The sequence below is a fragment of the Poeciliopsis prolifica genome, unplaced genomic scaffold (genome assembly GCF_027474105.1).
Source record: "Poeciliopsis prolifica strain line A6 unplaced genomic scaffold, Auburn_PproV2 SCAFFOLD003, whole genome shotgun sequence".
Lineage (NCBI taxonomy): Eukaryota > Metazoa > Chordata > Actinopteri > Cyprinodontiformes > Poeciliidae > Poeciliopsis > Poeciliopsis prolifica.
The window spans coordinates 17,677,016-17,692,213 of NW_026562378.1; the positions used below are offsets into that span (position 1 = coordinate 17,677,016).

Consider the following 15,198-nt stretch of genomic DNA (forward strand, 5'->3'; position numbering starts at 1 on the left):
TGGAAATCTTCAGTAAAATCTGAACTGAATTAAACTGACTGGACAGTTCCCAGGTTTGAATCTGAGCCTTTCTGCATGTGGTAAGCAGTGGGGGGTGCAGGAGTTATGTCACAACCTGCACCCCCCAAAATCACTCACTCATTGAGCTCCATAGATACCAGTTTGCAAATATAAAAAATGGATGAATGCCACTTTTCTCTTGGATAATAAAAACTATTGGTAGACTTTCAATTTTAGATGAGTGACTGTTTTTTACATCTTCTTCCAACTGATTAAATGACCTGTTAAGATTGTTTTGCATTACGAGCTCCATTTATTTATATAATAGAATATGACAAGGAACCATGGTGTAATCAAACCAATACCAAGCCTGCATCATGAATATGTTTGGGTTAAATTTGGATTTACATTTGCTCAGTTAAAGTTACACGTGTCGTTTTCTTGCTGTAAGCTCACTATCAATGAAATTAATATGTGCTTACTAAACACCTTCTGAAACTGACACATTTCACCTAATAAATGCAATTGGGATTTCTTTTTTTTCCTTTTCTAGACCACTTTGGTAAAAAGGCAGGTTTTTATGAAACATGAAATTGCAGGAACAATAAATAATACTGAAACAATGTTCATCTTTCACTTTCTTTTTAATTTGAGGTGATTATTGGTGTAAGTCTGGTGGGAAGTCACCCCCTAATCTTCAAAGAAGCACTGACTTTGTTTGATTTATGGATTGTTGTCAACAGTCGGGTTTTCTTTGTCAGAGTGGTTGCTCCTCAGGTTTTGCTCCCAGCATACCAACTCAGGACTCTTTGTTTTCTCCTGAAGTCACTCTGCACACAAACGCTCAATTTAAACAGAGCTCTGCAAAAACATTGTCGTCAGTCGGTAATGATGAATGATTCACCTGTCATAAAGTCCTAAAAACCCATGCTGTTGGGAAGTAATAACTTCCCTTTGAGCTTAAAATGGAAGGCTACAGAGTTTCTTCATACACAAGTTGACTGCTTGGTTTCCAGGCGTGATAGACGGCTGCAGTAGGAACTCCCCTGAATCTAAAAGCCTGACCTAGTCTCTAAGAATTTGTTCACGCAAGGGTCACTCGTCATTAGAAGCTTTAAGGAAGTGCCCTGCATAAAAAGTATGGCCACCCAAAGTGGCTGGCAAGTACTCACTGTGCTTTTCAACCGGACCCATGTCAAAGCTCACAACATCATCAGAAGGCGAGTTCTTAAGAATGACAGCTAACTATGTGCAGGTATGCTGCTACAAGAAGTAGTGTTCTGATTTGTGAAATTATTCAAATAAAATCAACATAGAACAGCAAACTGTGACACTGTAGTCCAGAACATAACTTCTGTATTTCCCTGAATTAATCATAATAATTTAAAGGGACAATCAAAGAAAAAGAAAACTGTGAATCTTCACATGTGTTGTTCATTCTTGGGTACAATTTCAAGATAAGTGGAGGTGAAATGTCATCTGTTAAAATAATTATCAGCAATAATAAGCATTATAGAATTGTCCAGTCATCATGCTGTATTTAGTTTAGAATTTTAACTCCGGAAGATTTTGTGGATTGGGGCTGAAGCTGTACAAGAATGGCCACTCAGCGAAGAACCCATCACTGCAAATCACATTAAAAAAACACATTATCGTTTAGAAATGCACTCAGAGAAAAACGTAACTTTTTGAAGACATGTCTTGTCTGTTAAAACTAAAATTCAAGTATTTTGTGGAAATACTTGAATCGCTGTGTGGGTGCTTTGCGACAGGAGGGACTGGTGCACTTCACAAAATAGATGGCATCAAACTGAAAGAACATCATGTGGGAATATTGCAACACTTTAAGTCTTCAGCCAGGAAGTTAAAGACTGGGCACAAATGGGTCTTCTAAATGGACAACTCAAAGCTTGCAGCCAAATTAATTAAAAAAATGCCTTCAGAAGAACAAATGCAGTGTTTTGTAGTGGACTTCAAAAAGCCCTGGTCTTAGTGCTGCTGATGAAAACCTAGATCTGACAAAAGGCAGCCTGCAAACTCACCTGAACTAGTTCTGCCAGGTGGGACAAATACATTTCCAAGCAAACTATCATGAGAGAATTGAGGAAAGCTGACTGGATAACAATAACAGCATCAATCTAACTGGAAGTGTTTACTCTGTTTTGGGACTTTTCATGCAAAGTATGTAAATACATCCTGCACCTTTTCTAGTGAGGCACCTCCAGCAGGCAGCAGCTGGCAGGACCTGAGCTCATCATGTTGGCTACCCGACAGTCTCCCTTCCCCTGCAGTAGCAGTTTCAAGCCAGTTCCCCTTGTGTGCTGCATTTCATCATGTTCTACTTTGTTTTTCCCAGGTAGACTACTTCATGTTTCTCCTTAAACTCCTTCAGAAAGAAAAAAATTCTCTGTGCCAAGCCAACCACATGCTTGGCACAGAGGTTAGTTACCTGGAACCTTACCCATGCTTTGGCAGTTCCTCCTTTCTGGACAAAATCTTCTACACCTGTCTGCTCACCCACCTGTGCTCCCTGGTGGTACATCTGAAACCTCTCAAATCCTTGATCTTAATCCAGCTTCTTCTCGGCCTCTAATGCCATTCTGAAACCAGAGATGAAGAATAATCAAGAATCTGTTCTTTAGTTGTAAAGTTTATTAAATCACTTGCTTGGTGAAAAAAGTGATTGTGAACACAATTGTATCTTGCAAGTCCTTTGCAAAACTGAACTACAACCACAAAACACATTTATTCGATTAGAATTCATCTGATAAACAAAAGGTAGAGAAACAATGATAGGAAGATCTAACATGTAGGGTGCATATCTACTCTGATAACTCAAAATGAAATCTTGCGTTGTAAGAGAACACACTATTTATGACAAATCATGCAGCATGATGTTGGCAATTTGATCATTACATCAGGAGCGAGGAGGTATGGGTCGGTTTCTAAGCTAGCTATTTCCAACTCTTGTAAATACTGCTGTCTGTGAGCCTTAAACAGGTGTGTGACATTCACAGACAAATTAGCTTCACTCAAACAAGTAGAAGCCACGAATAAACAGGCAAAAACTACTTGGGAAAACAATTTGAGTTGCTCTATTCGATCCTCCCGACCTGTTTTAGCGCCTCGAATGATGCAAAGGGTCAATATCTGGTTATTTAGCACACGCGCACAACGCAGGAGGGCAAAAAGACTTTTCTTTCACATGCCATCAATACCCACAATTCCTTTCACTAAATGGAACTTGGAGATGCCACAGCAAAGGCAAAAATAGCTCAGAAAATCATGAAAGACCAACTCAAAACCATTTTTTCTCGCTCTCTGTGTGGGCTACTCCGTGGACTCGTTGCCGTAGCAACTGACAAAAACTCACATGTTGCATGTTTCAGGTTTCAACACCAACACTCAAGCATTTCCCACTCAAACAGTACATTCAGTCTGTTACTGTGTTACGTTTTAGGGCTTGATGTTTATTTTGCTGTTATCAATAAGTGATCGCTGTGATGGATTCTCTATTGCTGCCACTGCTAGCAAATAGAGCACAGCTGTGGTTGATCAGCGTAAACACTTGATCTACTGATAATCAGTGTGTAAGTCTGCTTTTTTTTATTTTGTAACTGAACCGAATCCTACATCGCACCCACATGTTATGGTTATCAAAGTCAAGCAAGAATAACTGAACTATTTCCCTCTCTCTCGCTAGTTTTTATTTATTTTGTTTTACTTTTTACTGACCTTGCTATCTAGTTGTCACAGTATAGAAAAGCACTGAGTGCATTTAAGATTTAGATGTTTTATTGACAACCTAACAGATGAAACCAATGTCGGGGATATGGACTCCTGCAATATCATCCAAGTACCTTCAAAGATCCCTTGTAAATGGTGATGTTGTGGACAGCATGGATCTCTGACAGCAGTCAGTGTTTTAAATTTGAAGAGTCCTGCTAATCCTCCTCATTTGCTTTAGCCATTCCTTTTTAAATCCCTGTGTAGTCATATGGTTAGAAAGCTGAGCAGAGAGGTGGTCTGAACCTCCTGATATGTCCTGCTCTGCATCCATGGAGCCTCTATTTCAACACCTGTGGGATTTTGGGACATGGTTCAGGTATTTGATCTTTTGAGGTGCAAATCAATGCCTAGTTCCCTTGGTGATGCATCATAGCATCTTGGTATCTGTACATAGCATTTTAAACCAGTCAATGGAGTGCACAATAACTTCAGTGCGCTCCACTATGTTTCCTTCCAACACTTGGTCAGTGATGGCTCTGAGATCATGGATTCCACTGGGGTGAAAACCACAGAAACAGCAAAAACAAGCAGATTGACAAGACCTGGTCAGCTCTGCACATTGGAGCAATGTAGAAAAAACTTCAGATTCAACATGTAGATGCACTTTTCATTGAACATCATTCTATTGGACAACAATGAACCGAACAGCTTGGCCAATTTGCATTTGGTGTATTTGTTTAAAAGTGAAGTCACTTCTCCAGAAAAACACAAAGTGACTGATAAAAGACAAAAGTCAAAAACGCAGCCATTTAACATGCTGTGACGCCAACCTTCTGCTGCCAAGTGTATGAACCTCAGTCTCAACAGAGACACCCCCACATCTTCATATCAACAGCAATTTGTTTGAGCAATTCAACTGGACGCCCCCAGAACATTTCAACATGGGTCACTTCACTGAGAAGGTTTTGGACTGCATTCGTGCAGAGGTTTAGCGAACAAAAAGATTCAGTGAGGGAAAGTGAGGAGAAAAGAAACGAGGGGAAATACCAGACAAAGAGCTCACTGCAAAAGATCCCAAACTCAGGTTCAACAAACTGCCTGCAGCCAATCCACTGCAACCGTTCACCCCCCCGATCTCTTTCATCTGCACGTGACGGCGTGTAACAAAACTTATGATTCCCACAGAGCAGTAGAGGGACAACAGGAAGAGTTTAAAGCAATAACCATAATTTAGCAAAAGTTATAAACATATCAGGAGACCCTCTCTGTGAGAGTCTTTGCTTGGCAACAGAAGAGAGTTGAGCGGTGACCAACCAGGCCACCCAGTAGTGAGCGAGTCTTAGCAGAACACCCGGCCACACGCCAGCGGAGCTGAGGGGGATCATTTTACTATGCTGAATATTAAAAGTGTTGGCAACATGTGCAGCTTAGTAAAGCAGCCTCATACTTTGTACAGAACAGAATCTGACAAAGCAAAGCAAGAACTTCAGACGCCCACTTTGCCTGGCTTTAGATGTGGAACAAGCAGTTCTAGTAACAGCCCACTGTAAGCTTGGAAGATAAGCTTTTATTCCTTAAAGTATTGTGCACTTCTAAGCCAAAGCTTTTTTCTGGAGCCATTTTAACCCATTTGTTGCCAGACGTGGGCCAGCTTTGGGTACCAACAGGTAAAAAACTTCTAAACAAAAATTACTTTGAATTATTTTCTATCAAAACCTCAAAAAAAAAAAAAAAAAAAAGAGGCTAGAGAAGCTGCTATTGACCCTTTGGATGTGATTTCACACTCTTCAGAGAGTGGCCCATATTGATGAAGGTCAAAATGCAAAGCTTGTCACAAAAAACATAAAGTTGATAGGCTACAATTGCTTTCACTTAGTTGATTTCACAGTAGAAATGGTCATTACATGTTGTGTGGTCAGCTCCACAAAAAGACAACGATGCAATAAAATGGCCTACTATCATGTAGCAACTAGACCTAAATCTTCTCCAGCGCACAGGGAATTGCTGTTTAGGATATTGTGGTATAAATCACATAGTGTGAATTCAGACAAAGTTGGTGATTTGAACAAAAACAAACATCAGGAGGGAGAAAGTATGAGTCAGTTTCTAAGCTAGCTTATTCCAACTTTTGCAGCTGGAATCTCCTTGCTTGTCACAGAAGCTTTTCTTTGAACCAGGTGTGTTTTTACAGATAACTTATCTTGACTTGAATAAGTACAACCAGTGGCTACACTGACAAAAACAACCTGGGAAAACAATAGAACACGCTCTGTTCGATACTTCCATCTCTCACTTCAGACGTCCGTTGGATACTCTCTCACAATACACACCTCATATTTATGGGAAAGTCTTTTTTCTGGAGTGTATGTTGTGCCTTATTGATACTAGTAAAGCTCCTCCAATGCAGAATGAATGTGATCCTCATTTTCCAAAACCTGATCAACATCATGGCAATTATTTCAGTCTGATCTTCCACATTCCTCATGAGTGACGGATGGTAATAAACCAGATGTGCAATTATATATTCAGTGATTCCTGTTTCTGTCTGCCTCCCCGCTCACCTGCCAGGCGACCATGTGATACATGAAGCCATTAGCACATCTCTGACAGCAGTGGACCATGGGTAATGAAGACAAACTGCACATATCAAATCAATAATGGCAGCCGGTGGTCTCTTTCTTTCTGTTCTGGTTTTCTCTTTCATCTATCACTCTCCTCCTCCTCTTCAACTCATTCTTACCTCAAGATGAGATGTTGATCAGTTTCCCCCGACATTGTGTGAATTTGCCATTTCACTTATTGCCCCCTGACATCTCGGTATTGACAGAATGAACAGGAGAATGGAGCAATTGTACCAGTGAGGTTTGAAGGTGGAGCAGTAATCACAGGCCTGTCCAGCGGCTGTCATTGAGGAGATGAGTAAGATTATGGGTCTGAGAGAGAGGGAGATGACATTGTCTGTCATCAGGTTGTGTCAGAATTTGTGTGTTAACATCACCAGCCCAGGCATCCTGTGTCATAGACAATTATGACCTGTAAACTGTGAAAATATGACAAAAAGTGAGTTAGAAAACATCATTAATAGTGATTGGAGCCCAGGAGGTTTATATTCCAAATAAACTCATTTGTCAGTAATAAAACTATGGTAACATGATCTGGTCAGAAAACTGAATTTATCAGATCATGGAGCAAATATAAAAAGCTACTAGCAAAGAGTGGTTTATGGCAGGGTCTGCAAGCTGTTTACCTTTGGACCTTTCACAATTTTAATAATTTTGTCGAAACAACCCCAAAAACAATTAATGCATTAAAATAAAGATTTAAAAAAATGTTTTAGAAGTTCTTCAGATTTTTCAGATGGAGTAATTGCTCTAAATATCCACAAAACAATGATTCCAAAACAATGTTCTCGTGTCATGAGGTTGGACACTTTGGAATCAAATTTGTAGGGCAAGAAAATCAAGATTTTGACTTTGATTTCAAGTGCTCACAGTGTGCCAACATTAGGAATAAAAATATATACCTTAGAAGAAATAAGGGATTTTTTTTTTACAGCAGATCCTGGTTAAGAGTCAGAGTGAGATGAATGCTCAGAATTCTGTTTTCAAGTTTCTATTTGAAACTTAGCTGTTGCCTTCATGCTGACATTAATTAGAACTGTATTAAAACCTTTCTTTAATTAGAATCAGTTTTATTTTAGTCCAAGAGTCTACAACTCCAGCATTCAAGTCCCCCTGTCCTGCAACTTTTGGATGCATTCCTGCTCCAACACACCTTAATCAAATAATTAAAGAAATTATATCACCAGACTTTTGCAAAACTTGGTGACATGCCAAAGAGGTCATTCAGCCTTTGATTCAGGTGTGTTGGCACATAAATACATCCAAAAGTTGCAGAACAATGAGACTGGAAGACTGGTGTCTTTCTCTCTCTTTCATCACAACTGACAGCTTTACTTAATGTTCCTACAACTTGTTTGACACAAAAGTTTTTCAATTCAGAGGATACAAAAGTTGGCTCAATATTTTGCCACAGACGACCCCTATTGGCCAAGACACTTTATTGCAACCCACTGCAGATTCAACTAAATTACAGCAAAACTTTGTTTCCTCAAATGGTACATTATGTTCGGTTAATATGAATCAATGATCATAAATAATATAAGCTTACAAATACAAATTACAGTTGAATTTGTTTTAAAATTTTTGATGTTTAAGGTTCAGTCATGCTTGGATGTTTGGAAAGATTTGAGAATATTTGCAGCCCTGAGGTCTGTTTTGAAGACACCAAGTCACCACATATCACCTTTTTTGTGAATCGACCAACAACATAGCCACTGGTGCGATGAATGCAACGTGTGTGTGTTTTCCCATGTCAATCCCACAGTCCTGTTCCCTTCAACAGGAACCATAGTCTCCCCTTATCCCATTAAGACAATTGCCAGCACTGGCATTCAAACATGTGCACGTGTGTGTCCTTATGGGTGTCTGCGTGAAACCACACACATATGGACCAATGCACACAACTATACCAACCCGTACACACACTGGGCAGCACACGAGTAATTTCAAAATCAGTCCTTTTGGAGAAAAACAGAGTAAAAAGGAAAAAAAAAAGAAGAAGAAACAAAAGCCTCCAAAACCTCCACCAGTGTTGGCGGATTGTAAAGGACTGTCAGTTACTGCAGCCTTCTATTAGGCCAAAGGGAAGCAGCAGGATTCAACTGGGGGCCCAATGAAGGGCAATCGGCCCTCGCACATGGACCTGAATGCACTGTGTCGCTAATCTTCTGAGCTGTGGGAGCCCACTCTATATTCACAGACTGTGCCACCCCAGCAGGGACCGCCACGCATGCTGATACAGCTACACCCACTGTGAAGCTGATGCTCAGATGAACACAGGGTTAATGTCAGGGTACAAAAACCCTCAACGTTTTAAGAGAAAAAAAAAAAGGTTTATTTAAAAATAAATTTTAAAAACACAAATTTTAATCCTAAAAGCTGGATATAGGTAATCGAGTGAAGTTTTGATTGTTTTTTAGAGCATTTCTTGCGGTCAACAAGTTCAAGTGCAAGTTCAATTGAAAATTTAATTGATTACATTGAAAAAGTTGTTTAGCTTACATTCAGACTGATGTATTTCAAACATTTATTTCTGTTCTTTTGCAATTTCTGTTTACAGATAATTGAAACAAAATTCAGTTTCTTTGAATTAAAATTTTTTTATTAAAACAAGAGGAGAAAAAGGGATTCTTAGTAAAGAAATGTGCTATGGTGCAGTAACCCTCAGAAGATGGTTGCTAAAAGAGCTGATTGTTCACATAGCAATGTATCCAATTATAATAATAGAAGGTTGAGTGGAAGAAAAAACTGGTTGAAAAGGTGCAGTGGAACAGGAAAAACTGCAGCCTTTGGAAGATCATCAGCCAAAATGGGAGAGATCCACAAGATGTGGACTGCAGTTGGGGTCTGAGCTTTGGACTCAGCTCACCCAGATGTTTCAAGACAAGGATTCTGTCATTCCGAAACCAGAGACAATGACAGAATTGTCCACTTTGGTACAAGGAAAAAGGACTTGACTATTACTCAGTGGTCCAGTCATCTTTCAAGATGAAAGTAAATGTTGTATTTGATTTTGAATATAACTTAAACTGCTTGAGGTTCACTGTGAAGTTCCTTCGCTGATGAGTTTTTAGCAGATTTAATTTTTCTACAGGACTTGGCAATCTTTTTGCTGCTATGTGTATTTTAGAAACTCAGGATACTAAAAAATATATCCTGCTGTCAATGTGATAAATGCTGACTGGTCATATGCATTTAAGGTAAACCAAACATTAAAACAGCATGGAAGCAGATAAGTTTCGGGTTCTTGCAACATTTTTGTCAACTATAGTGGAGAGGGATGCACAAAGGGGAACAACTTCAAGAATCGAAATTACAAGGAATGTGGGACTGTGTTAAATATGGCTGCTGAAGTGCTGCCCTCCAGTGGACACATAGTGACAAGGGCGTCATTAACTGATTTCAAGTAGAGGGGCTTCCTTTGGTACAGTTTGTGAAACTATATTTTCTTTAGTCACGTTAACACGAGGTTAAAATAATAAAAATACAGCCAAAAGGTAAAAAAAAAAAAAAACTGTTTTTTTTAAGTGAATTTGAATATGAATAAATAGTGACACTCATGTCATGTCCATTAATTACACAAACAGTGGTACTTTCCAGTGTTTTTTTTTTACAGCAAATAAGAATACACATATAGAAATTGATTTCTAATACAAAATGTCAGCCTGGTGAAAAGTTTAAAGGAAAATCCCTGAACTGCACAGTACGTAAACTCCTCTTTCACACAAAATAATTTCACTCACTGTCCATGAACCTTATGTAATCTTCGTTTTTAAAGCTTTTTTTTACTCTTTCTTAATAAATCCCTTCACTGTCCTTTGTAAACAATTTAAGTTTTGCTTCTGTGATGAAGCGCCCACATAAAGCATGTTCTTCCTGGAAATGGACTCTTCCACTGAGATGGCGACTGTGAACAGCTCTCAGAAAAGCGCTCTCACTTGATCCAGAAAGAGTTGATGCACTCTTCGCCAGGTTCAGATGTTTTATGTCAGTATCAGAACTTTATTCATTTATGTTCATCAACAGTTTACCTCTCAGGTCATTAAACACATCAAAATGCTGAACTGATGGCTCATCTAAACGTGGCTGGCTGACTTGATGAAGAAAGTGAGTGTATTATCGTCGTATATGCTGCTAAAAGGGAACAGTGTTTCTGCAAAAGTTAAAACTGCAATGAGTTGGACCTTAAGTTATTCTCTATATTGTGTCGGTTGTCTATTGCAGGCAAAGCTAACTGGGGACAAAAGTAATTCAAGAACGAACAACTTTTCCATCCCCAACCTTTCCCCTTATGTTCAAAGTTAGGTTTTATTCGAAATTGTTTTATGGCATAAAATCCTTTCATTGGCCTCTCAGTAAGCAATTAGATCTTGGTAATCATGTTTTTAGTTATAATTACTGCTTCAGGTGCATGAAGCAATAATTATAGTTGTTGTTTTTTTATCTAGTGTGGATTACAATTAGAATTGCTTTGATTAGTTTCTGTTAGTGTTTCTTTATTTTATTTTTGGTTTTTGTTAGTTTTGAACAGATAAGTTCAGAAATCTTCTTGTTCTCAGTGAAATGTATGCAGCTCCCAGGAAAGGAAAAGTTTAAAATTTTCAGATTAAATATGATGTTATGCCTGAATTTATAGGAATTCTAATATAATCTCACGCAGGTATAAATGCATCCCACCTCTCTGATTTCAACCTAAGATGCACCTCTGATGTACTAATTTCTAACCTTGCCCATTCTGAGCACTTCAACTGTGATCTGCAAAATAACACAAGCAGGGGAGGCGAGGAGAACAGGTAAGATTTCAGACTCTTTTTTTGTCCCTTCAGATGCTGCTATGCTGCCTCATCGTGATTACAGTTTCACAAATTGTTAACTTGGAACCGTAAAACACCTGAGATGTTTTTAAATTAAATAAACAGCAAAAACAAAGTCAAAGTGAGGCACGACAAAATCAGAACAGGACATGTGACACGGGGCGACGACACACCATGCTAGTCATGCTGCTCTGGGAAATTTATTAAATGAGATTTCTTTTTCTTTTTATTACCGTTAGTAATATGATGGTTATGTTTGCAATAGTGCTCCTGTAAGTAGAGTGATAAATGGGTCAGTCAAGCAGCAGGAGTCACAGTCCATCATCATAGTCATCACCACTATAAAATCCTTTTCACCGTATTCTGTTGTATACGGCATCATTTTTACTTTTCGTCAGGCTAAAAAATAATTTACATCACATTATTTTTACTGAGTTTTGAAACCACAAACATTCCAGCAACACACTCTACAACTGAGGGGATTAACAACCGGAAAAGCATGACTTTTTGCATAGTATTAAATGAACAAAGACATTGAGTTCTTTATTTACAATTATTGTATAGTTAAAAAAAATATCATAAAAACAAGATGAACACTTAATTCACTTACCCATGAATGGCTAAGTATGCCAAAAAGCTATCTGTTGGCATTTCTCTTTTTCTTTGTTCCACAAACTGCATGCTGCTAAATACAGTACATCGAGGCAGGTGAGTATATTGCAAAAAAGTATCATTGATATCATCATCATCATCATGATGGGTGTCATCATAAACATAATGAGAGGTTGTTACAACACATTATGATTTGGATGCGTCTCTGACAGGAGCGGTGATTGATTACAAACAGCCAAAGTGCCGCGTCATCAGTATGACTCATTGAGTTGCATGATGTAATCAGGAGGAGTTCATGTTTTCAACATTTCTGTCCTCAGTGGACTCATAACTCTATTTACAAGAATCAGTTTAACTTCAGTTTCTTAAAGCTGAAAGTCCTCCTCGATGTAAAAATGGTTCGAGAATGTTGGCTTAAGTCTTTTTTTATATACGAAAAATGCTATATCTATGGGTTTTTTTATTTTTTATTTCTTTGTTTTGTTTATTGTTTTAAATTTTTAGACAAAAAAAAGGCAAACACCAGAAAAAAAATAATAAAATAAATTAAGAACTTCTAAGGTAAATATCAGAACCCAGACTGTTTTCTTTCCAATTAAATAAGACAGATTTTATTTCGATGTTTTTTGACATGCCTGAGCTGACCAGTAAAGCTTGTGCACCCTCTTCAGATAAATGGATTGGGTGAACAATGACAGAGGAGGAGGAGGATGCAAAAACAAACAAACAAACAAACAAAAGATTAAGCTGCTCAGAGAAATGATTGTTTACATCGTCTACAGAATAGTTTTTAATTTATGTTTAAAACGAAAAAAAAAAGTTCTTCAAGTTGCATAATGAGCCTACTTTATGACATCATGCTTGCCACTGACTTCGGTTAGGTAGAGTAATAATACTAGAGGCTAGTTAAGTGGCCTTGTCCTTCTGAGTGCAAAAAAATGGATAAATGTGCCTTCTCTATGCGACTTCTGATAATGTCTGATTGGTCAAAGTACGATAAATAGTTTACAACTAGTGAGTACAGTTGAGATGCTAAGAGTACTGTATATTCTGTGACGGCAGGAAGACAAGCTTGGTTAAAACACACAAAAGCACATCTAGAGTTACACCACAGAAGTTTTCATTCATAACCAGATAGTGCAGGAAATCTTTTTTATGTATATATATATAGAAAAAGAGTCAAAGCAACATTCCATTTTTGTTATTAATTTTGTTTTGTTTTTTTGTCAGTTTTTCCTTTTTCTTTAGATGTTAAAAATGCCAACAGGATTTAGGGGCTGCTTGTGTCTAGATGAAAAGAAACTTAAAAAAAAAAAATCTAAAATAAATTAGAAAATATCAGCACAATATATATTGCAAGTTTGAAACAAATTTCTAAAAATGACTGGATTGCAGCCTTTTGATGGTCACATACATCTTTAAAACATCAAGTCCTTTGAACAAGCAGGTTTACCTAGACAACAGTTAAATAAAAAGGTCCTGATATCAACCTTTTACACAAGCACTGACTCCAGGTCAGCATTAAAGCAAAGCAAAAATAAACCAAAATTAATAATGAAAAAAAAATCTAATCAAATCAAAAATCCTCCTCTGTCATAAAAAGGAGGCCTTCGTTAGGAAAAACCAAAGGCAAGCCGCTCTTATTTGATCCCAACAATCATAAAGAGTAATACTAAGATTCCACATGTACTGTACTATGCATCCCATTATATTTTGGTTTCTTCTCGTTGTTTATTCTCTAAAAATATCTACATTATTTGACAATATAGCAGGCAAGTTTCAGCACATGGTTTTTCCCGTAATAACACAGCAACAAAATTCTGAGCTCGCCTCCTCTAAGAAACCAGGAAATTCATCTCTACGAGGTTGTAAACAATTACATTCTGTTTAAGACATAAATAAGTCAAAGTAATTTAAGCCATTGAAGCGGAAACAAGGCAACATGCCAACAAACAAAGATAAACTCTCTCTAAATAGATTTTATGAATTTATATGTATAGAATATATCCCATAAATACTATCATCATCATTATTATTATTTTGCATTTCTCTTTTTCATCAGGTGCAAAACTACTGTGCAATTTCAGCCCTACCACCTCGATACACATTTCTGCTTATGGATGTCATTTTTTAAAAAATTATTTCAGAGTCCGGTACATGTTCATGCCACACAGAGGATGGAGGGAGGACTCAGAGAAGCTTTCTTTACATGTATAGTCCGCTGTGTTTGCTCAGCCCATCAGAACCAAACAACTCCAATAAAATTAAAACCCTTTTTAAATAAAACTTGGGTAATGTACATTCATGCAGGATCAATAAGAATAATAACAAGAATAATCAGACTCAGAATAATAACAACGGTTTTTAATTTAATTTAAACTATTACTGTATCTCTGTTAACAATGTTATTATTGAAGAGAAGGAGTTTAAGGAGAGTATAAAGTCTGTTTGCACTCTGCACTCCTCGGCAGTCTCCCTCCTCCTCGTCCTCCTCCAGGTATCACTGTGGACACAGTTCATACGCAACGTGCAGTCAGCTGCACGTTTATACAGTACATGCTAACCGGTACAAGCATAGTGTCATACACACCATCAAGGCTGCCACCATACACATGCAACCACAAAAGCAGGATGGCTGTGTAGGTCATGTAGCTTTGCGGAGCTTTTTGGATTGTGTTTTTCTTTTGATCCTTGTCATTTCACAAAGATTCGCTCGATGTTGAACGGATGCGAGAGCATTATTGGCTTTAGCTTACAAGAGGGAGATGGACCAGATCTGTGTCGGTGGTGAAACATGGTGCGCTGGGTGGAGGGGAAGGCGAGATCTGAGTGGCCATGTCGCAAGTAGTGGGAGAAGTAACAAATTATGGTGTGGGAGAGCTGGACGAGGTGCTCCCGGGCCATGAGGGAACAATGTGAGCGGTCACTGCGGCGTTCTGGACGGGGGTTAGAGGCTGGTCTCCAGGCTGTGGAGAGGGCTGGCGGGGCTGGAGGAGGCGGCAGATTTACTGATGTCGATGGTAAGGTTGATGCCACTGTCAATGGCGTTGTTGTTCTTGTTAGGAGACGAAGGCTGGCTGGAGAACTTCGTCCTCCTCCGGGCCGAATCATCATCTGTGTCGTCGATGAGGGGGATGCTAGGCGTGGAGTCGTCTATCCTAAACTCAGGGTGTGTCATGAAGTTGTGTATGGATGTTCTGGAGTCGGGTTTTTCCAGGCCTTCATAGAGGGAGCTACGGAATGCATTCACAACTCGAATCTGTTGTGTGAGAAGATCAAAAAAAGGAAGGGGAAAAAACCATGAGCGCTGATGGTACATATCAAATAAAAAGAGCTGCAGGGAACCTCGTAATGAGAGAGTAGGTGAAAAAAGAACAGACAAAGAAGAAGAAAAAAATATTTATTTTTAAGAATATAAGGTG

General features: G+C 38.5%; 1 protein-coding gene across 13 annotated transcripts in view; it reads right to left on the reverse strand.

Annotated features, from left to right (window-relative positions):
* Positions 1–11,345: 11,345 nt before the first annotated feature.
* The window catches only part of atp2b2 (ATPase plasma membrane Ca2+ transporting 2), a 67,157-nt gene continuing 63,304 nt past the window's right edge, over positions 11,346–15,198 (reverse strand). For 6 of the 13 annotated variants that reach the window (XM_055027535.1, XM_055027534.1, XM_055027540.1 and 3 more), the window contains one exon: positions 11,346–15,035. In XM_055027535.1, the coding sequence (XP_054883510.1) occupies positions 14,724–15,035 (312 nt within the window). In that variant the 3' untranslated portion in view covers positions 11,346–14,723. The remainder of the gene's footprint in view (positions 15,036–15,198) is intronic. The other 7 variants (XM_055027539.1, XM_055027538.1, XM_055027531.1 and 4 more) reach the window with 5 other exon arrangements.